Source organism: Hippocampus zosterae, chromosome 18 (assembly GCF_025434085.1).
Source record: "Hippocampus zosterae strain Florida chromosome 18, ASM2543408v3, whole genome shotgun sequence".
Taxonomy (NCBI): domain Eukaryota; kingdom Metazoa; phylum Chordata; class Actinopteri; order Syngnathiformes; family Syngnathidae; genus Hippocampus; species Hippocampus zosterae.
In genome coordinates, this window is record NC_067468.1 from 16985099 (window position 1) to 17011120 (window position 26022).

General features: G+C 54.1%; 1 protein-coding gene across 1 annotated transcript; it reads left to right on the forward strand.

Annotated features, from left to right (window-relative positions):
• fibcd1b (fibrinogen C domain containing 1b) lies at positions 1 to 25418 on the forward strand. The gene is made up of 7 exons (XM_052051953.1): positions 1 to 588; positions 11001 to 11480; positions 12657 to 12816; positions 12909 to 13045; positions 16673 to 16769; positions 22781 to 22960; positions 23184 to 25418. Exons 1-7 carry the CDS (start codon positions 541 to 543, stop codon positions 23447 to 23449), a joined length of 1368 nt encoding a protein of 455 aa, XP_051907913.1. The 5' UTR covers positions 1 to 540; the 3' UTR covers positions 23450 to 25418.
• The last annotated feature ends 604 nt before the right edge of the window (positions 25419 to 26022 follow it).

Genomic DNA, 26022 nt, shown 5'->3' on the forward strand with positions numbered 1-26022 from the left:
ACACCTACTTAGTCTCGCTGTGCTGTGAGTGCACATAATCTGCTCGGGGGGAGGGGGACGGGGTGGGCGTTGATTGACAGGCGGGAGGGAGCGCAGTTGCGCAGCGGAGGAGCGCGCGCGGCGCGGCGCGGCTCCACTCCACTCGGCTCCCTCCCTCCCTTTTGCTCGGAACCAGACCCTGCGTGGATGTTGCACAGAGGAAGGAGCTTCGCCACTGGAACATAACATTGCTTACCCCCCCACCCCCGCTTTTGTTTTTTTCCCCCCCCAACACGGAGTAAAAGACTTTTTCTGTGTGTGGATCGCATGCGATTTTTTTTTCTTCCCCCTCTTTCGTTTTAACAGACCCCCCCCCCCCCCCCCCGGAATAATCCGAAGCGGCGACGTCGCGTTTTGGGCAGGAGCCGAGCAGCAAGTTCCACGCGAATGGAGTAAAAGGCTGCGGGACTTGCGCGGCTCGCGTGCGTTCGCGTCGGTTGGATGTAATGCGCAGATTCTCCGCGGGACGCTGAGCGGCCGGGGTGGGGGGGCGCAAGAAACATGGACACCTCTTCAGAACTCGAAGACGGGACTCGCCACAAGAACCAGGTGCGTCAACTCGTATCCCGAGAAACGGTGCCGACGTGTTTCACGGCCGCCCTCCGTTCATTCATCCGTTTTCCTTCCCCGGGCGACGGCACCCGCGCTCCCCGCTTTACTGTCGAGGTGGCCCGGCCACATCTCGCCGCAAGCCCCGCTGCACAAGGCGACCTGCTCGGGGGAGGGGAGGGGAGGGGGGCACAAAGCTCCTCCAAACACTTATGCATGAGGGAGATTTTTAAATATTGGGGGGGGGGACTAAGTCATCGATGAGTTTATGATTGATTTATTTCTTATTTCAATCGCACAACTAAGTGGCCTCGCCGCATTTGGTTATTTTTCGGCCAAGCAAGTTGGCACAAGGTCACAGTGGTGTCACAAGGGGGCGCCGGGCTCGAATTTCGCCACAGGCGTGCACACTTGAGCCCATTCTGAACGCATCGCGGCCGATCGTCATCCGCACACGGCAGCGGGTTGCCGCGAATTGACAATTCCAGACACGCCGGCGCCGAGAATCAACAGAATTATTCATTGCTCCCGAATCGATATCACGCGAGCCGCCGAAGCCCTCGGCAAATCGCGTGCCGGCGGCGGTCGTCGCCAATCCGGACCAATCGCACGCCGATCGGGGCGCTGACCCAATCACGCGGCTCTGATGTCACGCCAGTGCCGATCTTCGCCTCTAGAGGGCGCGTTTCCTCCGTACTTTTATAACTACTGTACTGCGATTCCTCCCGGAGGGCCTTTTTTGACTCATCCGTCAGAATTCACGTTTTTTCCCGCCCCAACAATTTCCCACTCGCAGTTTGAGAGCAAATGATCACGTGCAGCATTTTGTCAAGGGCTGACGACGGGTTTTGAGATGAGATCCGCCCACCTCCCGGGCAAAAGCAGAGTCGCTGCGAGTGAACGGCAGGCTTCCTGATCTGCCGTCGATTCATACGGACCCCCCGAGTAAGAGGTCATTTATCACGTATGTCGTCCGGGCTAACCGTGATACCGTGATCCGGAGGGTCACGGCAGTCTGTCTTTTTTTGCACCATTCAAAAAAGCTCGCCAGATCGTTAGCTTGATAGCTCCATATAGAAGGATGGCTTTTTGTCGTCATGTCTGCAACACATTTTCTGCTAGATTTATTTCTTCTGGGACAGAAAAAGGGAACAAAGTGGCTAGCCATGGAGATGAAGAGCAAGCGCGAATAACTAAACGCGACTCTAATACGGCGAGAGGCACGACTGCGAGGATTAAAGGCAAAAACACGTCCCAGCGTCCCCCAACGCTCGCCTCCGATCACACGGCGTTAGGGAACGTCGCCAGACGAGCCGCTTGCACTTTTCTCCTCGTTCCCCGTCACACACACACTTCTGGCATCAACTGTGTCGTGGCAGCCAGAGCAACTTTATTTGATTTGGGGGTGTTGGGGGTGGGGGTGGGGGACTTTCAGCAGGGGACTGCACAGAACGGCGGCGTTGTCTTTTGATTCAACGCCTCCCAGCTCGGCATATTTGATTTGCTGCCGGAGGTGCGCCGTCACCCCCGGTGCCCTTTTTCCCGCAGATGGAGACCAATTAAGAGGAAAGCGCGCCCTGAAAGTCTGCCCCAGGTCTTAAATCTCCTGAAGGAGGCAGCTGGCGCAAGGTGGTCAGAAAGGTGCCTCATTCAGACTTAAAGAACCCAAACGTGACTGTCGCCGCTTTCGCGTCGCGTTTGCGCTGCCAAGCGCCGACTGCGCACCTGTGAGGAGGAACAAACATGGCGCACAACCTCGTTTGTGTTTGTTTCATGGGAGCTTTTTTAAACTAAGGGTCAACGAGATGGATTTTTGCATCTACGATTCCAATGTTGGGCAGGAAAAAAAAAATCATTGATTGATCATTGATTAACTGTCGGATGAATGGAAAAATGACATTTTTGAAATAATTTTTTAAAGAGTGAAAGGTAACGATGAACGGTCTACAAGCAGTAGACCGTTGCACCATAACAATGCAGGAGAGCTTTTTTTTTTTCATAAGGAAGACCCTACGATATTGAAATGCTCAAATGTGCCACAATAACATGAAACGCCCGAAACAATTTGATGGATTCCTTGCAACTCCTTGCGTTGCGCCAGTCGGCCACCGGGGAGCAGTAGAATGCGGTTAAGAAGAGACAAATCAAGAAGACTGTCAGACCGCCTCATATTCGTCATTTTTAGTTGCGCACTTTGTCCGTCTGCCGGACCGATTCACGCGCCGCACTTGCTGATGCGTTTGGCTCGGGCCTTTGACATCGCTTGTTAGCACGAAGCTACACGGACTTCAATGCGGCCGTTCCGCAACAATGATGCCGCCGTGCTCGATCATTTCTCCACTCTATTGTCAGGGTGGCCTGCATGCGCTCAGCTGGAAGAGTTTGTCTCAACTTAAAAAATAATAATAATAATAACATCTAAAATGTCATTGGAGGAAAGGGAACGCAGCCGGAGGATTGAGAAGACTGCCTCGGAGGAATGGCCCGTCCGTTGGGAAGCGATCGATGGCACGCTGAACAAATCCAAACTTGTCTCCAAAGCACTAAAAGTCGTAACACGCCTTGAAATCGATAGCGCGCCCACGCGGAAGCGTTTCAGGGGTACGTCCGAGTCGATCGGAACATTTTGGCACAATAGACGCAACAAAAACAAAGCTAAAAAAAACGCATTCTACTGCAGGGCTCCTCAAGAGTGCGGACCTCGAGGCCTCCAAAGAACACAATTGATCCGTTAGTAGAAATTTCATCAACTTGCTGGTCCAAAAAGATGCCACAATTTCGTGGGCGAAAACTATCATGAATTGGAGGGTTGAGTTGCAGGAACTCAACTTGCCCTCTTTAGACAGGAAGCCAAGCTATTTTAAGGGGAAATTTATTTTTCAAAAAGTGATCATATCAAGGATGATTTGATCACAACCGATTGCTTTTAGCAAAGGCAAATCAAAGATGACCACTTCCATGATGCCTGCTAAATCTGTACCAACATTTCACAATTTTTCCTCTCCAATAAATCTTGTCAGCATCGTTCTGGTGACCAAACGCCTCATTCCAGTTCCAATTCCAACAATAATCGAACCGAACGTTTTAGACGGTTTCAGTCATCACGGCGATTCTAATGTGGCCCCTCGACAAAAATCCATCCAAGAGGAAGCTCACAAAAGGACTCCAGCGGTCAAACGCGCAAGCAAAGCGCCGCCACGATGAACTCGAGCCGTAACCGCAAACTCATCATCTGTCAAACTTTCCGCTGCGGCCGCACAACCGCGAAATGACAACAAACGCTGCAACAAAACCGAACCGAGCAACAGCGTTGTTCAAACTGCAATTTGCCAACAGCGTGCACGTCGTTGCGATCGCGATGCAGCAAACACAAAGCGCCACGGACACAAAGCAAAGCGGACAGACAAGGCAAGCGAGCACGGTTGAATCCAAAAGCTCAAGACAAAGGAAAAGCGTAACTTATCTTTGGCGTTTTTGCGACGAAGGGAGAGACTTCCTCCAGAGCCAACCTGCCATTCGCGTCAAGTGAACGGTCACCTGTCAATGGCGGCCCCGCCCCTTCTTCGAGCCCCATGTAAATCCAACAATCAGTGTGTCTGTCTTATACTGCCCCCCGGTGGCCGAAGCACACACTAGAAGGCACAGCAAAATCTCCTTTCATTGAGGCGAAAGAAAAAAAGGAAAACCAAAGTTTCAATAGGTCACGACTCCTAAAATATTATCGGGAACGACACAATCCAATATTTCTGGCGTTGGCATTGCAAAGACTTGAATGTCCTCTTTCACTTGTTGTCCCGCAAATGAAGAGACGTGGACGAGGAGGAGGACTGCAGGCTTTTTAATGGTGAAAAAAAAAAAGACAAAGATGGCTTCAATTAACTCTGGGAAATGCCAAGAAGGACCAAGTACAAATACGTTTGTGTTTGTGTTAGTGAGAAAATAAAAAGAAGCATCATGCTTGAACGCCCAGCTTAGCACGATGCCACAAAAAAAAAATGTAATGTGAAATGCCATAAGACGAGCAGAGGAAAAGCATGATAGAGTCCGTCCCAGTAAAGATCCTGCAGCAGCACGAGCCTCGTCTCTCGCATCGCTTGAAAGTCAAGCTAACTTCCAAATTGAGGAGAGGAGATGATTCTTTGATCTTTTGACTGCATTCCCCCCACCTTCCCCACTTTCCTCCCCCCCCCCCGCCCCCCCCCCCCCCCCCCGCTCAGCAGACCCTCATCTTCTGCCTTTTGTGGTCTCCGGCTTCAATTTCCCCCGTTGCCTGACTTTTGAGGCTCGGTATTCCCAATGAAATCGGCTCCCCGTTTTCAAGGCGCGCACCTGCATCATCGCCTGATGAGAAAGCCGCACCTTGCTAGCAGACCGTTAGCATGGTGGCTCGTCAGCTAACAGCAGCTCACGTTAGTTTACAGACACAACGCGTTGTTTATCCGAGCACAGGAAGTTGTGGCGCCACATTTTGGGATGGCAACGTTAGCTTCAGCTTTCTTCTTTGCTTTATGTAGTTTCCTTTTGCATTTAGCAAACACATACACACGCGCACGCGCATGCATCGCATAATTGGAATTGTTCATGTTCATTTGGGCTTCTGGAAACCCAACGAGAACTAATAAGGGAATTCATTAGACTTTCAGATCCAGTGAAACATGAAAGATCGGCGTAATGGAGCGCCGGTCGTGCGGCCACGTCGGCATCGGCAGCGCAACGTGAAGACGGCTTTGCGTTTTTGCGGGTCTATTGCGGCCAAATCAGGCGGCGCTACGGAGAAGACGACGCCCGAGCATCTGTTGATGTTTGGGAGTTGGGCGTCTGCCCCGCCGCGTGCCGAACGGGGGGGCGCCCCTCCGAATGAGCCGCCTTTAGCTCTTGTGCTTTCTTTGCGCGATTGCTCGTGCGCCCGCTCCAAATGGAGCAATTTCCCACAGTCCAACGCCAGGGCGGCTTAACAGATAGCCAATCTCGATGAACTCGCTCGCCGTGAGTCTTTGAGGAGCCGCGCGCGTGATCGGCGTCCAAAGCAAAGAGAAAACGGAAGCTGCGTTCCAAGCGTCCAACGCCCTCCACTTCATTCGGCAGCGACACACACACACACACACACACACACGTGCCTGAAAAAGGGAAAGGTGCTTTGGTTTGAAGCAACCATTTTAGGCCAGTGCAATTTTTTGTTTGAAGACGGACATTTTGGCGACGAGCAAAAATGCTATTTGCGCCTTCACTCGCGTTCACGTCGGCTGAGTGAAGCGCAGAGTCGCTTCGGGGAGAGAGAGAGAGAGGTAACAAACGAAACGGTGTGTGAAAAGACGACAAAGGCGAGGCATTTATTGCCGCCGTCTTATTTAATGGCAAAGACAAACGGGCTGGTGTCTCTCCATCCGATGTTTCTTCATCATCCAAAAATCAATGGAGGATGTTGTGTGCGCCATTATTTCCAAGGCGCTGTGGGATTGACGTCTTTTCACCAGGCGCCGCCTTCCCGCCTTCCTGCCTAGCGACAAGTAAAGTGACGAGGATACCTGCGAAGAATCTCCGTGCCAATCTGGATATCACCTGCCAGCAAGTTCGCTGGTTAAAAATGGTGCCAACCAACCCTTCTGTGCACCCTGTGACCCGATAAAGCCATAAACCGTACACTGTCATAACTGCTGTCCCTGAAAGTGTCAATCTGTCAACAATGTCGTCATTTTTTTGTGGGGGGGTCAGGGGGGGTTGTGGTTTGGTGCTTCCTGAGGTTTTGAAAATGCGCTCAACATTTTAGAGGGCCTCGTTGTTCTTTCTGCCTAGCAACAGATGAGCAGGACGTCAAAATAAAAGCACATTTGTTGATTTGAAGGCGCCAGTGCGCCGAGCCAACAGCTAAAAAAACCTCCAATTTATCATTGATCATCTTAGTGCTGTTTTGGAGGCCTTTGGTGGTTTCTGATGAGCCTTCCTGTCCCTTTTCTAGTAGAAATTGCTCAGGAACTAGACTCGGATTTCAATGGACGTTTGTGAGCCGCTAGCTCGCGACAGCGTCGTCGAGCCATTTACTTGTTGGTTGCTTGTCATCTTAAGGCCAAAAGATGATTTGGGTTTTGGCAGTTACTCGACGAGAGTGACAAGTCATCGCAAATGGTTTGCCGAAATATTCTTGGACCCGCTTCCAAGCGATTAGCGACTCGTTGTCGGAGCTCCGTAGCGCATTGTTGTCTGAATGGCCAGCTTCCCTCCCGCTACGTGGCCAACCGCTGTTGTTTTTTTTTCCATTTCCTATAAAAACGACAGCTACATCGCTCCAAATTTGCAGCGCGTGATACTTTTGCCGGAAGAAAAAATATTCTCCATCATTTGCGGCGGGAGCGCAAGCGCTTCTGTTTTGCACCGCCGGGCTTGTTTTTCATTAGCGGCGCTGGCAAGGGTTTCTTTTTTTCCCAGCGTATCGTTCCCGACGAGCGAAAGCTGCCGCCCCGCGGCTACGGCTGAAGACAAGCAACATATTTACCGTTTCCCTCGTTCCCTCTGCCGAGACGTCGCGCTCCTCTGCCGCAGCATTGAAATTGGATATGGAAATGCCAGCCGGGCGCGGGTCACCATTTTCCGCTGACTCGGGCGGCGCCATCGGGTCCTCGGAGAAAAGCGGCATCGCCGACGAGCGAAATCCGGCGCGCGCCTCCGTTAAGGGGTCATCGGACGTTTCCTACTACTCCACTCCAATCCTCCGGGGGGCGGCGTATCGACAGAGTCTCAACACGAGTTTCACTCGCGTGGCTCCTTTTGAAACGTTCCAACGTCCGGTGATCCAGAGCGCCCCGATTTCATCTTCGTGTTGCATTTCAAAAGTGACATTGATGAAGTGTTTGGGAGGGTGGCAACCACGTGGCGCTTGTTTTTTTTTTTTTTTTGGGCACATCGCCAATGTCAAGGGCCCGTCACCCGGCCCGGTGATGGAGGGAGTCATTGGCGCGGTGTAACGGCTGACAAATTGATCCTCGGACTTGACGAAGGCTCCGTTGCGGCGCCCTCTCTGTTAGACGGACTGTTTATTTGCCCGGGAAAAAAAAAAACTTGCTCTCGCCGGGACTCTCGGCGGTGGGCCAAGCCTTCGGTGATGTGTTAACATAAGAAATCAATCAGGCCCGCGCACCCCCCTTTGGCCCGTCGTCCGCTATTGATTGATCGCCGGCGCGCCGGAGATCAAGAGCGACTCTCGCGGCGTCGCCATGCCCGAGTGACGGACACACCCGGAGATGATAAGGAAACGCACGCCCCCAAAAAGAGACGGCAGACGTCCGGCAAAGGCCAAGCTCCGCTGCAGTTATTTGACGCTAATTTGAAGCCCCCGCAGCCACTTTGACTTGGCCGCACCCACTTTGGTCAATGCGTCCGTCACGCTAATTTAGCCTCTGCCGGACTCGTCAAGCTCGTCTCTCGGTCGACGCGGATCACTTCCTCCACGCGAGCGTACGACTTTGCTCACCAGCCGGGGTTTCGGAACACAAAATGGGGGGTGGCTTCCACGGAAAAAGCATAGGCGGGGGGCTCCCTCCACCGCCGTAGCTCCGTCGGCACGGGCTCCGATAAAACGGCCATGTTTATAGAAGGCCTCGGGTACATTAGCGCCGCGTGTCGATGGCCATATGCGGCTTAGCAGAAGGGTACGGGGTCTCTCGCAGCAGGAGGCGGGAGGATCGGGAACGGGGGGGGTCGCGATTCTGATTGAAGGGGTTAAAGAGGAGATTAAAGCGATAATGTGCTGGGATAATCCCGGCAGCACTGGAAGAGGAAAGACAAAACCGTCTCCGGAGCGGCAAGATTTACGTCAACGCATGTCGCCGCGGCAACAGATGACTCGCAACGGTGATCCCGGCATATGGGCCTCGTCGCAATTAGAAGACGGCCGTCAGCCGGCTCACGGCTCAAAGTTTTGCGGCGGGGGTCACGCGTTCGCACGCGATTGTCAAACCATTGAGCGCCGCGCCGCGCCCTCCCCATCGCCAAATGGAAATTCAAAGACCGAGCGAAAGCCAGAGACGTGCATTTGCACGTACGCCCATCAATTTCTCATGGAGTCGAGTTCAGCCGCCCCCCACCCCCCACCCCGGGAGACGTGGGGACAAGGTGCAAAGTGGTTTATCCCAGCAAATGTTCCAGTCGGAGGCCCTCTGGGGTCCCTCCAAGTGCTACCGGGCTCTTATCGGGATGAGCAATGGCTCCTCGCTCCAACGGCTTCAAAGCGGACCATCGGAGCCTGCGGTCTTCCGTCGGGATGGGGTCGGACCGCCGCTTGCCGTCAGAGTCCCAAAGATTGGACGGGAAGGATCTCAACGATGTCGTCGGCGACTCGTCACATTAGCGCCAACTTGGAAAAAAGCAACGAGAAGTTGTGCAAGCCTTTGGTGTGTTGGAGGGTGGGGGGTGGGGGCTTCTTTTTGGCTCAAATTTGACCTGGGCCCATATCGACAAAGGTTCCTCCTGTGCCGAGCGGGGAGATGGTGCCCCGCCACCTTGTCAGGGAGCCCCCGCTGGCAGTGTGGGGGGAAAAAAAAAATCTCCTGACATTCTGGGCGAGTCTTAATTGGCGCCTTGAAAGCTGGGCCGGGCCTTTTCACACACGAAACAAAGGCGGCTTTCAAGCAGGGCTCTCGCCATCTCCGAGCTGCCCCGATTTAAGTGGCTTTATCTCGTAACTCCAGAAGAGCCGCGCATCAGAAAAAGCCACTAAGTGGTTCCCGGTATGTCTTGCTTTCAAAAAAAGAAAAATATAAAAAAATCCAGCCAGCTTTCTTCTGGCCATCGACGGCAAATGTGAGTGGCTTTCTCCAAAGCCGCTTGCTTTCTCGTCTTCTCTGGATGAACGCAAGCGTCGGAAATGTCCCGCTCTGCCCTTTAAACGATCGCCAGCGTGTTGATTTGAAAGCAGACCGGCGTGCCGGCGCCTTCGCTTGCCGTTTAGCAGTTGATCTTAAATGACGGGTGTCCCGTTATATTTGACGACGGAGTGTTTGCTTGGCCCGCCGATATTCGAATTATATTAGAATAGTATTATATATGCAAATTGCATCATTGTTTTCCTTCAATATTGCCATTATTATTATTATTTGATTGTTCCCAAGGTCTTCCTCGCATGTATTTTTCAAATGAGCGCGAGCGATAAATTCATTCATTGCACAAAGGCAAATTGATACGGTCGCACGGATTCAAGTAAGGAACCCATCAAGTCGTCGAGTCAGCAAAATCACTTGGGAGTTGAAACCCAACGCTCAGGCCGTGTTGCGGCAAAAAAAAAAAAAAAAAAAGTTTGCTTCCGACTTTGGGGCCCTGAGGTGACCCACGATCCGATGAAGCGAGACTTCCCCTCAGGCCGGGACAAACACGGGCCACTTAGCACCCGATAGCGCTCAGGCACTCATGCCACACACACACAAACACACGGGAGTGGGAGTAAAAGAGCAGACAGCATATTTGTTGCGTGGCTCCCGCATGAAAATTGGATCTCCTTGCCAGCCAAGGTCACAACGTCAACAAGTCTTCACACTAACTCTGCCGCACACAAGAAAAAAAAAAAGACAAATAAGTCGCCCACAGCGGCGCAGGCACCCTCGTGCCTTTTCGCGGCAATCCGTAAGGCTTTCCGGTCAGGACAAGTCAAACGTATTTGTGTGGCCCGACGTCGTATTTAATGTCTCAAACGGCAGCCCCCCCCCACCCCCCCCCGTCCCCCAAAGAAAACAAAGATGGAGGAAAACAAACTCTCTCAACCGTCGTTTCACTTCAACCCGATGAGCGTACGCTTGGTAGCAGCAGCCGGCTCTGCGCGGCCTAAATGTGAAGCCGTTTGCCCCCCACCCCCCCCCCCAAAAAAATGGTGATGAAAAGAGTAAATGTGAGTCCACGAGTCCCATTTGAACGCACGCAGCGGCGCCGCGTTATGCGATGTTTCGGTCCGCCGGTTAACTTATGCAAAGCCTCCCCGGCCGGCCAACGGCGAGATTAAACGCACCTTGCCAACGTGGAGCCGATGGCGGGCGCGCCGCGCGCACACTCGCTGCAAGTCCAAGGACGACGCAGAAAAGAAATGCCGGCGTTCTTGCGCTTGTTTGGGCCCCGAGGATTTGTGTGCAAACGGCGCTGGCTCATTCAAAAAGGACGCACGTACGCCTTCGCTCGCGGCCGCGCCGGAGCCTCGCCATTATTCTTTCGTTTGGTTTTTTTTTCATGGCGGAGAAGAGAGGATGCGCCCGATGCGAGCGTTTTTCCATGAGGTGTAAATCCTCTGCGGCGAAGGAGGCGAGACGTGTTGAGTATGACGGGATCATGTCAAATAAGAAGCCCCCTTGGGCTAAGGAACGCAGTTGGCAAAATACTCGCCTTTCATTTCATTTCATTGCCTTTTTCGTTAACCGCCCCCCCCTGCCCCCCCACAGCGGCTGAGCTGCAGCTACCTGCTGTGCACCGTCCTGCTCTTCGCGGCCGTCCTGCTGGCCGTCACGGTGACGGGCGCCATCCTCTTCATGAACCACAGGCAGGCGCCGGCGGCGACGGACGGCGCGCCGCACGTCTCCACCAACCAGGACGAGGCCAACGCCCTGGTGACGGTGGAGCGCGGCGACGGCTCCCGCGTCAACATCTTCATCGACCCCAACTGCCCCGACTACGCCGGCGACTTTTTGCGGCTGGAGGGCGCGCAGAGCTCGCTGCTGCGCTCGCTCGCCGGCCACGACTCGGACCTCAAGTCGCTGAAGGGCCAGGACCGGGCGCTGCTGGCGGGCCTGGCCGAGGAGGTGGCCAAGCTCTCCGCCCACGCCGGACAGCTCAAGATGGACTACGAGTCCCTGCGCCGGGGACAGGGAAGCCTGGGCCAGGACCTCAACGCGCTGCAGTCGGAGCAAGCGCGCCTCATCCAGGTAGGGAGGAGGAACGGCGGCACGGCATGAGGGGTGTGTAACAATGAGCCTTTAAAATAAGGTTGTATCAAAGTGAGCTTTCAAGCACCCCCCCCCCCCCAGGTATGACAATAGAATCCACCGGCCCGCGCTGATTATTGCCTCATTGCGGAGCAAAGAGATGCGCAATCCAAAGCGAATCCGTCAGGTGCAAACATCCGTCAAATACGAAGGTGGCGGCGGCGCGTCCCGACCCGGCGCGACGACTCCCGCGCCGGAGACGTTGAGCGGGCCTGACGCGAGGTCCTCCGAGGCCGCGGAATGAGAAAGAAAAGCTCGTCGCCGCGGCGCAATTAACTTTGAAAGCTCCGGCAAATAACGGCGGATAATGATAATTGGATCATTGGCGGATAAGCGTCAAAGTCACGTCGGCGATGAAAGCCCCGCTCGATTAAGCAAATGGGCAGCTGGCGAGATTTAGGACAAAAAGTCCCGCCCATACGCGCGATACTTGCGCGTACGCGCGACGACGTGGCCGTCCCTCCCTCGAACCCGCGGCGTGGAACACCACGACCGGCGTGAGAAGTCGCAAAATCAGCACCCGATGTTCCAAGCGAACGGCAATCAAGTGTAAGAAGAACGAAAATGGCTTGCTCCAATTCCTCCAACCCGCCATTTAATTCTCCTTCAATTATGCTGCGCTCAGGAACTAAAAACCATTGACAGAGTCTTTGAGTTCATGGGCCGGTAAATCGCCGATCAGAATTTTCTTCGAGCAACCCCCCCCCACCCCCCAAACAAGCCACGAGTGGTGTTATTCCGAAAAGCCACGCCGCTCCCTTCTTTTGACCGGCAGCCCGAACGTACGCTGGCATTTGCTAACGATAACGCTAACGAGCATTTGATGGCTGCATAATGAGTGAATGCGCCCACTTTGCCCGGCAGACGCTAACGAGAGCTAATTGCATCAGCGTCCTCATTGATAAGCTGCCGCGTCGCACTTCATGACCGGGGCCCCGACGACACTTTGCCTTGCCGCGGACGTGCGTACCCGGATCCTTTTTCCAATATGGCGGACCACATTTGTCACTGATCAACCAAGACCGACCCCGAGTTTTGAACGCTACCTTGAAAAACAAATAGCCGCGTGCCTGGCGTCCCGCCCGCTCTCTGTGCTGAAAAGTTTTTTTTGCGCAGCTGCTGTCGGACAGCCAGGTGAACATGGTGAAGGTGGTCAACTCGGTGAGCGACGCGCTCAGCGCCATGCAGAAGGAGAACGCCGGCCTCAAGGCGCGCGCCAAGGCCGACCTGCAGAGGGCGCCGGCGAGGGCCGCCCGCTTCAAAGGCTGCGCCAACGGTGAGCCCGCCCGCCGCTTTTTCTTCTCCCCGCTTCGATCCGGGCAATTTTGTCTGCCGGCGATTGGGTGAGCCCGACTTTCCCGCGGGCAGGCTCGCGTCCGCGCGATTGCGCCGACCTCTACGCCGGCGGCCAGCGGGAGGACGGCATCTACTCCGTGTTCCCCATCCACCATCCCGGCGGCTTCCAGGTCTACTGCGACATGACCACCGACGGGGGCGGCTGGACGGTGAGTCGCTTTGGAAACAATGTTATTTGCCGAGCGACCGCGTTTTGGTCATCGCTTTCGCCCAACGTGAACGAGTTTGGGTTCCGCAGCCTCGCAGGATTTGAATTTGGAAATGTCTTTAGAATGGATTCGGCCATCGCTCAGCTGGCCAGCGAGCGGGCAAGAGGGCCACCGCCGCTCAAGTGGAGGAGTCGTCCTTTCTTTGCCGTTTTCGCACAAGTTGAGAAGGGCCTTGAAATGTTTCCTTGCTGGTTGCGAACTCGGCAGAAAGCGGCGCTTCCTTTCATGTCCGCCAACCGGTGCGCTCGGAGGGAAGAAAGGATTTGACGGCCGGGCGCCATTTACATTTTAATAAAGCCGGCGCCCGCTTTTGTCATCCCGCCGTTTGAAGGATTCGGGGAGACCTCGGAGGACGGAAGCCTTTTTGGGCCGGGGGGGCGGGGGGGGGGGGGGGGGGGGGTGGAAATTGACCGAGTGATCCCTTTTCAACCAACTGTTAACTTGGTTCTTCTTCGGGTTTTCTTTTGGGTTTTTTTCCAAGCCAAACATATTTTATCTTCCTGCTACGTTTCAAACAATTTTGGGGCGGTGCCTTTGTGGCTTTCCGCCAATGGCGGGGCCTCGAAGAAATTTGCATCGCCGGTGCGCTAGCGGCAAAGCGGCGAGGTTCCTATTCTAGGACTATTCTTGAAAAAGATGTTGTGCTCTATTTCAGAGCGCTAGCGTTTTTGCCTCGAGTACCAGCGGCCGGTAACGGCCTCCTCGACAAACGTCCGATAGCTGAAAAAGTGCCATTGAGAGTTGGCAACTGATAAAGATGGAGCTATTCCAATTCTATGATTGATCCGATTCTCCTCGGTTATCTTTTGCTTTGGACAAAAGATGCAGCCCGCGTGCGATGGGAGCTGTCGAGAATAAGAGCGACGCCAGATAGCAACAGCCTTCCGTTTCTGACGATTGCGACTGGAGAACAAACTCCCCAGTTTGTCGTCTGTCATTTGTTTGTTTGTTAGCCCCCCCCCCCCCACCCCCGCCCGCGGTGACGGGACGACCGCTGAGCAGCCGTCACTCGGAGTGCGTCGGCGTGACAGCAAATTTGCCAGTCGGGCAAGGTCGCGACCTCCCAATCATCACATAAAGCAAAACTGTCAGAGTGACGCATGGCTCGGCGCGGCGTCACCGGCCCGTCAGTCATTTCGCGCTTCTTCCCCGGGGAAAGGGAAAAAAAAAAAAAGAAAGAACGTCAAGCGCAGAAGCTCCGCGACACCTTTTGCAGGTCCTGTTAACGGGATTTGCGATTGTGATAGCGGCGGCTGATCCCGCGCGGCGCGCTGAGCCGATTGCCGCGGCGCTTCGCCCTCATTAGCGGATCAACGCGGCGCCGAGGCCGGGACAGGTTGAGGCGCCAGCTTAGCGCTCTGCCGCTCGCCCTCTTTGGGATGACCTCAAATAAGGCGCCAGACTTTGGCCGCGGACAAGAAACGCGACTTTGGAAGAGGAAACGGAAGCGACGGCGTCCTTTGAAAGCGCAAGGCGGGACCACCACGGCGGAAATGGCCAAATACTAAAAGATGCATCGGCGACGGCGGCCAAAGCTTTTCCGTGCGATTGTCACCGGCGTTAAAAGGCGGGCGGCGTGCATTATTGAAGGGGCGCGCGTCATCAAACGCCGCAGGGGCTTTTATCAGAAGTCGCAGACAAATATAAGCCATTGGCAGAAATGTCCGAGTTTCATCTGGAAACGGACGCGCGTTTGCGCGATTTCTGCCGGCCCCCAGCCAGAGTGGCCACGCCTCGCCGCTTTCCCGCCGTTCCTCAACCGACCGTCGGCCTCAATATTTCATGTGCCGGCTGACTGCTTTGAAAGGAAATGGAAACAACAACAACAAAAAAGGGCGGGGCCCACTTGCTTGCGGATGCACGCACGCCCCCTCTTCACTATTTTGTCCAAAAACGAGCTCTTCCTTCCTCTTCATTCCATTTTTTGCTTCCATTTTTGCATGCGGCCGCGTTTCGTGCTATCGACGATTTTGCCTCAACGTTCACGTTTCGGGACGCCGACGCCATCGCTCCGTCATGTTGCCCGACGTTTTTTTAATTTTTTCAAGCCACACAGCAAAGCAGGTTCCTCGACTTTCAAGGCGACACCGCGGGGCTTTTCCGCAGACGGCCAGCAATAATCTTATCGTCTAAAAATCAAGAAAATGACGGCGCTTCCCCGTCGGCAGGCGCTCGTAGCGCATGTGTCCGTCTCTCTAATAAGATTAGAAAACATTGAGCGGCACGCGCCGCTTTGGAAAAGCGTCCTTTGGGATTTGTTCAACGCATCAAAGCGTGAGCCGGCGCCGGAAGGGCCGCCGCCACGCCGACGACGTTCGCGCGCGGCCATCGACTCTTACGAGCCGCTAACGCCGCGACGTCTCGCCGCTGCCGCCTGCCGACGTTGCGGCCCCTCGCGTGGCAGATTGTCAAACGGCTTTTTTTCCTTTTTTTTTTTTTTTTTAAATAGGAGCTTATGTTGATTGTTGCGTTGGGGCCGTGGCGGCGTCCCATCTGCGCGCGGCGCCGCTGACAGAAATCCCGTCAAAGTGCTTAAGGCGGCTGGTTAAGTCGCCTTCATCTACTGGCGCGACGACAGCGAGGTTGACGCCACGTATGCAAATCCCGGCGCAGGGGGGGAACCGAGCCAAAGCGGCGGCTGCCGCGTCGCGGCGGAATTGACGTTTGCCGTCCCGAACGGCGAATCCCAGCCGAGGCGGCGAATCCGTTTCGCTGCTTGTTCGCATTTTGCTGGATCCTGCGGTGACTCGGCCTTCCGTTTGCCAAACTGCGGCGAGATTTGACTTTGATCGAAAACGAAGCCTTTCGGAGGAAGAGAAAAGGCGTCAAAGTCCAAATGAAATGAAAAGCGTGACGTCGCAGCTCCTGAGTCGCGCGCGGCCGCACGTCGTTCGCCAAAGTCAACAATTTGGTCCTGCTTCTATTTCTATTTTCTATTTTCTTTTTTTTTTTTTTTTCCTGACACCCATTTCCCAACTTTCCTCGCAAATTGTTGAGTGACCTCAAAGTGTCTCTGGTGGCAGGTTTCGTTCCGATGTCTGAATATGTCGCAAAGCAGACAAGACTGAAGGTAGTTCCGAGGGGGCGGGGGGGGGGGTCGGGGGGGGAAATGGGTTGTTTCGACTTTGTGGAGCATGTAGAACAGCACAAATAAAGAATTTAATACCTAAGAGCCACGCGCAGAGAACGAAATTGAACTGCAGAATGCTTGATGTGAAGAGAGCGCAGCGCTATCGAAAAAAAAAAAAAAAAAAAAAGGAGGTTGCCACTGTCCCAGATTCATCCTTGATTTTTTTTCTTTTTTTGGGGGGGGGGGGGTTAACTCCGCAGGAGGTGAAGACAATTGATCTTTTTCATTCAACGGGAAGTATTGCAATATAAAAGGCCATTTTCAGGGCCGCGGTGTTACGTGAACAGCCCGCTGACGTGAGGAGACGGCCTCCAAACGCGCAGCTTTCGGGACAACGCTTTGAATGAGCCATCAGAGAGGCGAGATGAAAGGCCACCCGGTTCGCTTACCCCCCCCCCCCCCCCCCCCCTTGTGCCGCTTGGTCCCGTCCTGTGTAGGTGATCCAGCGCCGGGAGGACGGCTCAGTCAACTTCTTCCGGGCCTGGGAGAGCTACCGCGAGGGCTTCGGCAAAATCACCGCTGAACACTGGCTTGGTAAGTGGAGAAACATGTCCAAGTTAGCTTAGCTTCGCCTGTTTTTGACCCTTAGTCTCCTATTGGATAACATCTGCTCTTTCGCTGAGGAGGAATAAAAACACGAGCCTGGTGTTCCTCTGTTACTCGTTCCTGTGCCCAATTCTGCCTGAGACATGTGATCGCTTTGATGCTGGAGAATTTGGCTCCACAATCTCAAATTTCCTCAGCGTTCCCAAGTTTCCTCTTGGACAAAACCGGTGTCATTCTGAGGAAGCGATAAGGGAGACCGTCATTGGGCTTTGTCGTTTGTTGGCGGAATGACACCGGTTTCCATTTGGCGGCAAGAGTTCTTTGTCTTGCTGCCCTCAGTCTCCTACTGGATAAACGATGGCTTTTCCCGACATTGACTGTCCGTGTATTATTAGAGCGGCCTGGGCCTCCCTCTCGCGGCGCCGCGCGAGGAGGCGGTCGGTCTCGGTCAGACTGCGACTTTCCTTCGAGTTGGCCGGGCGCCTTTCAGACAAGGTCGCTGCAGGGAGGGGGAAACAAACAACTTACTTCTAAAGTACACAGTGAGAAAGACTTTGGTGCCAAGCCACTTCAAAGACCGGCAACAACCACCACATTTGTCTGCACCAAACACCAAAAAAAACGAGCTCATCTTTCACTAAGATGTCGTTTCCTGAGGAAATCTGGCTGCAGCCTCTGCCTTTTAATGAGCTTTCACAGTTGTAAGCGTGTTGTTTGCCTCTTTGAAAGCTCTCGTCTCAGCCCCACATTGGTTTGGAAGAGCAAACGCAGCCCCAAGAAGAGAAAGATGAAGCTTGTTGGAGACAAAGACGCACGCGTGGAGACGGCTCTCGCGCCGCGAAGCCGACGTCCTGTTTGGAATGGAGCGCGCCGGCCCGGAGAGATTTGGGGCAAATAGCCGCAAAGTAAAATAACAAGCGAGCCAAATGCTCACGTTACCGATTGGGACAAAAGTTCGTTCGGGAGGGAAAAACCGATGGCGCGGGACCGGAAGATTGAGATGGCAATTGGACAAAGGCCCCTTAATCTCCTCTTGGATAAATGCGGTTGCCGCGGCACGGCTGCCGTCTACGACGTCACAGGTCGCCGTATCGGCAGCCGTAGCTTGCTCGATTGGCGGCGGGCAAACAAAAGCCGCGTAACCCCAAAAGCAGAAATTTCCAATGGAAAAAAAGCCCCAAAATGCGAATGTGCCTCGTCGAGCATTTAATGGGCCAGCCGGAGCGAGCGCCAAGCCAGACCTCATCAAATTCATTTGATGCGCGACAGCTTTCGCCCGAGGATGCGAGACACATGAGCGGACGTTATGGATCGGCCGGGCCCGAGAAAGCCACCCCCCCCCCCCCCGACACTTGGCGACGCCCACCCTTTGGTGGCTCAAATGGACGTTGCTCGTCCCCGTGTCCAGAAATGACTCGGATTGTCTACGCTCGGGTCCGGAATACAAAATAAATGCGTCGCCGCGACAGCCGAAATCGTGAACGAAGCAAGCGCCGGTTGGCATCCGGGAGTAGCCACGGCGATATGTCGGCGCCTTTTTCGCACGCCGACATAATCGAAGCGTGTCGGAGAAACAAGCCGTCGCCGTCAATGGGGATTGGCCAACCCGGGGCGGATGAAGCCATTCAGCGCCGCTCGTCAACGCGCTTTTGTTTGCGTCTCGCAATTGTTGCGTTTCAATCATGAGCGAGTCGGAGTCACGGCGGCGCGCCATTGTGCATGCTCACCTTTTATCAAGCGGAGCGAAAGGGGCCACGCGCGTCTTTGCGAGCGCTCCGTCGGCTGCGGAACGGAAGCACCGCAAAGGGCGTGCCGAGTTCTACAAGGATCTTTTCCTTTTTTTCATTTTTTTTCCTTGGTCCAGTTAATCATGCGTCCTTGTCCACGGGCTGATGCACATCAACGCAGCCCCTTTTACTTACGCTCTTGCCATGCCATGATTTGCACACAAAGCAGCAGCGTTCCTGCATTTTTTTTTTTTTTGCAGGCTTATTTTTGGGCCTGCGGCCATAAATACGTCGTCTCCGGTGCTCACCAAAACAGCGGCGCCGGTCGAGCTCGGTACACATTGCGGGGTCGCGTCGGGCTTCTGTCTCGCTGAAAACGCCCTCCCCCGGGGGGCCTCAAACTCATTTGCGTGGCCTTACATCTTACCCCGCAGGGGCCGCTATGACCACAAGAGTGTTTCATCGTCTCAAGGCATCAAGATGCAACAAAAATCTGTCCCTATCGTGGTTTGTTGAATTATTATTCAAGTGAGTGTACACAAGGTAACAAAATGAGCGCAAAACCTCAACGTTATCGATCACAAATGAGAATTTGACATTTGGCTTAGCAAGGATCGTGACATGCGATTTGCTTTTGCGGACCGCATAAAATGAGGTGGCGGGCCCTGGCGGGCCTTGCGTTTGACACCTGTGCCCACTTGGGTATTTTAGTCGGCGACAAAAAAAGGGCCCCCCCCCACCACCCCACCCGACGAGGCCGCTCAATTGAGTTTCCGCCGCACTTAATAACACAACAGTTGAATGGAGGTGACGGAGTAGCCGCGCGTGTGCGCGCCAGTGAAATGATAGCACGCTAAGGCCTCCCCCGCGTGACCGCCAAGAGACGACTCCAACCCCCCTCGGTCATCTATTATTCAGAGAGCAGCTAAGTGTTTTCAGTTAAGGCTCCTGCAATCCGCCATTCCGATGCCATCAATTATTCAAGGGCATCATTGCTGCTCGGTGATGAGGTTGGGCGGGGCGCGGCGGGGCCCGTCGCCCAGCCTCCCCGCCGCCCCGCCAAATTGGCGACGCCTCTGCCGGGTCCCCGCGTTTCCTTCGGGAGAGGCTCGCCCGGCGCAATCATTGCCGACGAGTCGGCCGGCTCGGCGGAGGCGGAGGCTCCGTTCGCTCCGGATTGCGGCGGCGCAATTTTGCCGCAATTGGCCCATCGGTAGAAAAAGCACCCGCCATTCTCGGGCTCCATTCGATGCCACTCGGCGCGCGGTTATTTTGCCCGCGCCGCAGCCGCAGTCCAGACTCGCTTTGGCCGGACGCTGGCGAGAGCGCGCTTGCTCCTGCCGGGCCTGCGTTTGCGAAATAGGAGCGCACTTGTTTGCTGATGAAATATTTAGCCGCCGGTGGGAGCGCAGGGTGTTTGAGAAGCTGTCAAAAGGCATGTCGGCGTCTTAAACATGACTGGGCGCTCATCAGGTCATACTTGAACAGGAGTCGTTTGCATTTTTTATGCGCCGCGGCGGTTCGTCTGACATGAGCCCATCAAGGAAGTGACGGATGGTCCCGTTGGACAAATGCCAAGGCCACCGCGGGTTGCGGAAGGCAAATAGAAGTCTGAAATCATGTATGAAATAAGTGTGTCAATAATTGATGTTGATTCAGTCACCGTAAATCAAAAACCATTTACGCAATTTCACATTTTCATGGAAGGAATCCAATTGTCGCGTTTCATTTCTTTGACTTGCCACCGGCGAAAAACCTTGTCGCCGGCGGCGTTTGGGTTCATTATTTGTCGCAAAAATGAAACGACTCGAAGTTTGACGGAGGCTTTGCAAACGGGGAGCATTTTAATGATGCGTCGTGATTAATTAGTGATGACCGCGTAGCAATGTCAAATCAGGCAAAACGCCGCTCCAGGCTCCGAAAGCCGCACGCGCTCCCTTGGGACATTCGCTCCGTTACGCTCATCCCCAAAATTCTGTCGGGCTGGCTGTCATTTCAGACGCGCCTCTCAAAAAGCAAGGTCAAACCCTCAGCGGCGCGAGTGTCCAACAATCGCTTACGAGCAGGCCCGGTCTCGGATTTGTCGCCTGCGTGACGTTCATGGTCCCGCTCCGGCGGAACGCCGATCGGTGCACTTGTTTTTCAGACAGGTCTGCGAACGTCCAGCCTATGACGGTCTTCAACTTCAAGGAGGAAAATTCTGAAAGGCACACAGGACAGATAGAAGATACTTGCATCTGGATGCGTGTGCTCTTTTTTTTTTGGGGGGGGGGGGTTGCCCCCTCGTGAATACTCCAGTCATTGGAAAGTCCTAGCGAAGTACCGCGACTCTCGGACTGGGCTCTGAGCTCACACCGTCGGCGTCAACAAGCCAGCGACCGCGCCGGCGTTCGTTCATTCATTCGGAATGAGCGCCGGGAGGGAACGCCGGGGCGAGTGACAGCTGGCGGGGGCTTGGGAGGGAGTCGAGTGGAGTTCAGCGTCAACAGAGCTGGTCCAACGCCGCTCTGGCTTTTTTTTTTTTTTGCTCCTTAGCAGTCGTCATGTCTTCAGAAAACGTCAAAAGTGATGTCATGTGGCTCCTGACAAGCGCTAATGAGGGCGCTGTGGGGCAAAGTGAGCAAAGACATTCCCGAGTTGGACTCCGCCTGGGGACGTGGCCACCGCCCCTCCGCCGTGCCGTCAAGACGCAGGAGCGTTCCTCTTTCTCCCTCCCTTCAGGAAGCTTCCCTCGGTAGTCCCAAAAGGGGAATTGCCTCCATAAGCAACAGGCAGTTTGGGGTGGGGGTGGGGGTGGGGGCTCCGTCCGTTCAGAAGAAAAAGCGAGACGTGACAGAATCAGACCATTCTTTTCTTTCTTTCTTTGTCCCAGTAAATGTCAGCGCCGCCTTCGAGGAACCGCGGCAGGAGGTCTTGGGGGTGTCACAGTTGAGCGCACACCTGTCTCTGTTCTCTTCTATTCCGCCATCTCCTCATCCGCCCTTTACCCCGACGCAATTTGAAGACATCTTCTGCACCCCCCCCTCCCCCTCCACAATCTCAGCAGAGCTCGACGGGAAGATGGAAGTAAAAGGATCGGGCGTGAAAGGCTTCGAGGGGGCCAAGGCGGAAAGAAACGCGGGAGGACGGCTCGAGTTAGGCCGACGCAGAGACGGGAGCGGATTCTCTCCGATGGAGTCGTCTCAGGAGCGGCCCCCCCGGGGCCGCGCGGGCAGAAAAGCGGGATGAATAATTAACTGCCGGAAATGTCACCAGCGGCGGAGAAAAGGAGTGGAAGCGTAGCCGCGGTGGATCGTCTGCCTTCAGCATGCGCACGTTCCATGTACATTTATTTTGAAGAACAAAGCTGGGATCCCCCCCCACCCGCCCCTGCCGATAATGACTCTTTTGAGGGGCAGGGGGCGGGAATCCCCCACGCTCAACAAGAACACCAAAATGGAGCACGGCGAGCTGAAGTTTCGAGGACGCATTTCGAATCCACGACGACAAAATAAACAAGCCCAAATGGCCAGAAATAGTCGGGCGGGCTGTCGCCCCCCCTTTGAAAGCGAGCGCGGCGGCGCGGCGGCGTCACCTCGGGGAGCGCCGCCCCGCGGACTCACTTGACAAACTTCAAAAGGCTTTGGGGCGTTTTCTCTTTGGGAAAATAATCATCTTGACGCACGCGCGACTATTTATAAGGCGGCGAGAGTCTATTTACATAAGTTGAATTCCGTCTCTAATTAAAGCCCCGGAGAACGGCGGCTGGGCTCTAATTTGGAATCATTAAAGAGCGACGCAAGCCAAGCGTCCCGGCGCGGGAATCTAAACGCTCAGGTGTAGTTGGCTCCTAATGAAACGCTATTGTTCCGAGCGGGCGCATTTGTCAAATTTGCAGGTATTTTGCCGGCTGAACCAAGGCGCCGGATGCTGATTGCTCCGCCGGGGGAGGCAGGAGGGGGGCAACACTCTGGATTTGCGGGAAGAACTCCGCTGCCCCTCAAGATACGCGGCCCGGGGACATGGCCTTGGTGTTAATTAGCGCTCCACGCAAAAGACGCGTCAAATCTTTCAATGAAGGAAAAAAAAAAACGGATTCTCGCACGTGGTGCTCGGCCATTTTGGTCCGCGCCCGATGACGACGTTCACACTTGAGCAGGCAAAGCGCTTGAGCGAAAGCAGCTCAAGGCTCAACCGCCAGCTCTCATTTTGACAGGAAGAAGAAAAAAAAGGCGCGTCTTTGGTTGGATTTTTTTTCATGAAACAAATTGGGATTCATTTCCCCCGCCGCAGGGCTGAAGCGGATCCACGCTCTGTCCGTCCAGGGCAACTACGAGCTGCGCATCGACCTGGAGGACTTTGAGAACGGCACGGCCTACGCCCGCTACGGCACCTTCGGCGTGGGCCTCTTCTCGGTGGACCCGGACGACGACGGCTACCCGCTGACGGTGGGAGACTACTCGGGCAACGCAGGTAACTTGGGGACGAGCGCCGCGCTTTCGCGAGTTAAGGTCACCATGCCGAGCGCACTTAGCTTTTAGCGGTACGTCGGAAAAAAAGCGGACGTTGAGGTGGCTTTCAAGCAAAGTCGAAAGATTGCTTTTTGTCGCCCGCTCGCTGGCAGCAAATTCAAAGGTTCCCGCGGTGACGCCGATTTCTGTCTATCGCCCCCCCCCCCCCCCCAACCCCAACCCAGGCGACTCGCTCCTGAAGCACAACGGCATGAAGTTCACCACCAAGGACCGGGACAACGACCACTCGGAGAACAACTGCGCCTCCTTCTACCACGGCGCCTGGTGGTACCGCAACTGCCACACGTCCAACCTGAACGGGCAGTACCTGCGCGGCCAGCACACCTCCTACGCCGACGGCATCGAGTGGTCGGCCTGGACCGGCTGGCAGTACTCGCTCAAGTTCTCCGAGATGAAGATACGGCCCAGCCGCGACCCGGACGGCAAATGAGGCCGCTCCCTGGCCTCGTGCCGAGCCCCCTTTGCTTTTTGGACGCCCTCTCCCCTTTCCACTTGCTGGAGGGAATGGGGGGGGTGCCAATCTAAATATTTTTTCCCTTCTTGTGCAACCGGCGAGGATGTACTACATAGAAAGTGGAGGAGGACGTCATTCCAGACCGCACTTGGTGAGCCGCTACTTTGCATTTGCGCGCGCGTGAGCGTGCACGGCGGAGCGCCCTCCCCACCCAAAAGACAAAGTTTGTCAAGTCGGTCGTCCGGTGTCTGGACTCTCCTTCAGTTCTTGCCCGAGTGTCTGACCCATCACCTCTGTTTCTTTTTTCTTTTATATCTATTTTGTTCCTCCCTTTCATGCAAATGAGACAAAAAGCGCCATTTAAATAGATAAATTAACAATCTGTATTACATATGACCAAACAAAGGGTGCAATTGGCATTGATGTTTTTTTCCTTGATGAATTTGTACAAAAGAGGATGTTAGGGACCACCTGTGAGGGCAACCGCCACGGGAACTAATTTGTCAGCTTAAGTGAGGAAAATTCCATTTTACTATTTAACAAAAAAAAAATTGGAGAAAAACAAATCAACTTGATTTTCAGAATTGGACTCTTTACCCTCATTTAAAAAATCTGCCATGAATTCACATTTTTAAAGCAAAAAAAAAAAAAAAAAGACTTCGATTGTAGCTTTATTTTCGTCATTTAGTGCTCCATTTTGTGTCCGGTGTGGCCCTTTCCCAACTTTGTCCCTTTCTTTGGATTCACCGAAAGCTTTACAGGAAAAAAAAAATGTAAATTTGACTGTACAGCGTGTATGACTTTTAGAGCATGTCCGGGTTTTGTTACCACGCTTTAAGAAAAAGAAGAAACTCAACTGAAGCACATGCAAACAAAAAAAAAAAAGAAGAAGAAAATGCACATGCGTCCGGGACGTTCCAAACATCAGCCCGTTGGAGGGACTCCTCCTAGCGGCCGGTTGGAGTATTGCAAAGAAGGTGACGCCCGGCCGAAGCGCACGTTCCGAATGCGCGCGTCCCCTTTTCCGCTGATGTCTTTGAACGTCGGCGCGCGTGCGATGGCGACAGAAAAAGCCGCTCGAGAGGCAGCGGCCGGACCGAGTGCGGCCACGTGCGCAAATGCGCTTTGGCGCCCGTGCGCACGTGCGCAAGGGGACAAAACCAAATGATGACGCAAAGAGAGAGAAAGAGGCGAGTGGCACACAAACGAGAGGGTATTTTTACATTTTCCCAAAGGCAACAGCCGAAAATTTCACAGTCGTCAAGTTGTCGTTTCAAGCCAGCAGAAGCAAAAAAGTCGCTTCCGGGGAGGGCGGATAAATATTTCAAAGATGAACAGACTATTGATTTACTTTGTTATTTTTAAAACATAATTTCAATGGGAGTTTTTTTAAAAATCCAAAATACAACAAAATTTTCAGTTCCCCCCAGAATGAATGAAAAATGGACTGAATTTGGATGGAAATGTTTTCACTAGTGGGCAACACTCTTCTTATTATTATCATGATTATTTTGTAGTTGTTCCAAATATTTTCCTCCCGGCGTAAGCTCTTCCGTAGTTTTGGCTGAGCAAAACTCCTCGCACGTTTCAAAAGAAATTGGAAAAGAAGGAATGAAAAATACCCGCACGTGCGTGTGGTCCTCAACTCTCGGCCTGTCCAAGTAATGTGACGCTTGTGTACACCCCCCCCCCCCCCCCCCCGCTGCTCTTTGTGTCGAGCGACGGAAGGCTTTGCGCATTGTTTTCGACGGAGCTTTTACTTATGGTGATCATGTAGCCCCCCCGGAGCGGACGCCGGTGTTGCAGTGCGCCGGCACCCAAAAGCCGGAAAGACCCCCCCACCCCCGGCCCAAACCCCCTCGTCGCCCTCCTCACCGCCACCTTGTGCTCATTGTATACGTTGCTGCTTTGTTCAATAAATGTTGGAGCCGAGCGTCACCCGAAACCCAGCCGCCTTCCTCCCTGCCCACCCACCTGCTGTGTTTTTGTTTTGGGGGGTTTTCTTCAAAGAGATGATTTTTTTAAAAAATGACAAATCTGAATCAGAATAATCTCGTAACACACACACACAAGGAATTTGTCTCCGGTAAGACGAGCCACGCGGAGTCGTGCGGTCAACAAGCAAGCGCCCTGATCAAAGATTAGTCCTTGGAGTCGAGAAGGTCCTCAAACCTCCTTAAAAAATTTGCTACGCGTGCCTCAAAGGCCCCCCTGCCTTCCTAAAATGTGCCCACCGCTTCCCATTACATTCCCACGCTCGCCCAAAAGATCCAAATGGGGAGACCGATCGCATCGTCATTCCAATTGCTGGATTGTTGGAGTCCAGTTTGCACTTGGCTCCCGATGGCATCCCAGAAATCGGCGTCCCTCGGCACTGCCCTTTGGCCATTCGGGCGACGGAAGCCCGGAAAAGGCGTCTCCAAAAGTGCAAGGAAGCCGCCATCGTCAAGCAGAGCGGCCCGGCGGGCACATAGCTGGTGGCTGGTGACACACACACGCGCACGTTTTCAACAAATACGGGGTCGGCCAATCGTGCGCATCGTCAGCAA

Excerpts from the sequence above, each read along its gene's own strand:
- fibcd1b (XM_052051953.1), top strand. The coding sequence starts at position 541 with ATGGACACCTCTTCAGAACTCGAAGACGGGACTCGCCACAAGAACCAG. Across the intron at positions 11,481-12,656 it reads AGCAAGCGCGCCTCATCCAG|CTGCTGTCGGACAGCCAGGT; the intron begins GTAGGGAGGAGG and ends TTTTTTGCGCAG. Across the intron at positions 22,961-23,183 it reads AGACTACTCGGGCAACGCAG|GCGACTCGCTCCTGAAGCAC; the intron begins GTAACTTGGGGA and ends ACCCCAACCCAG.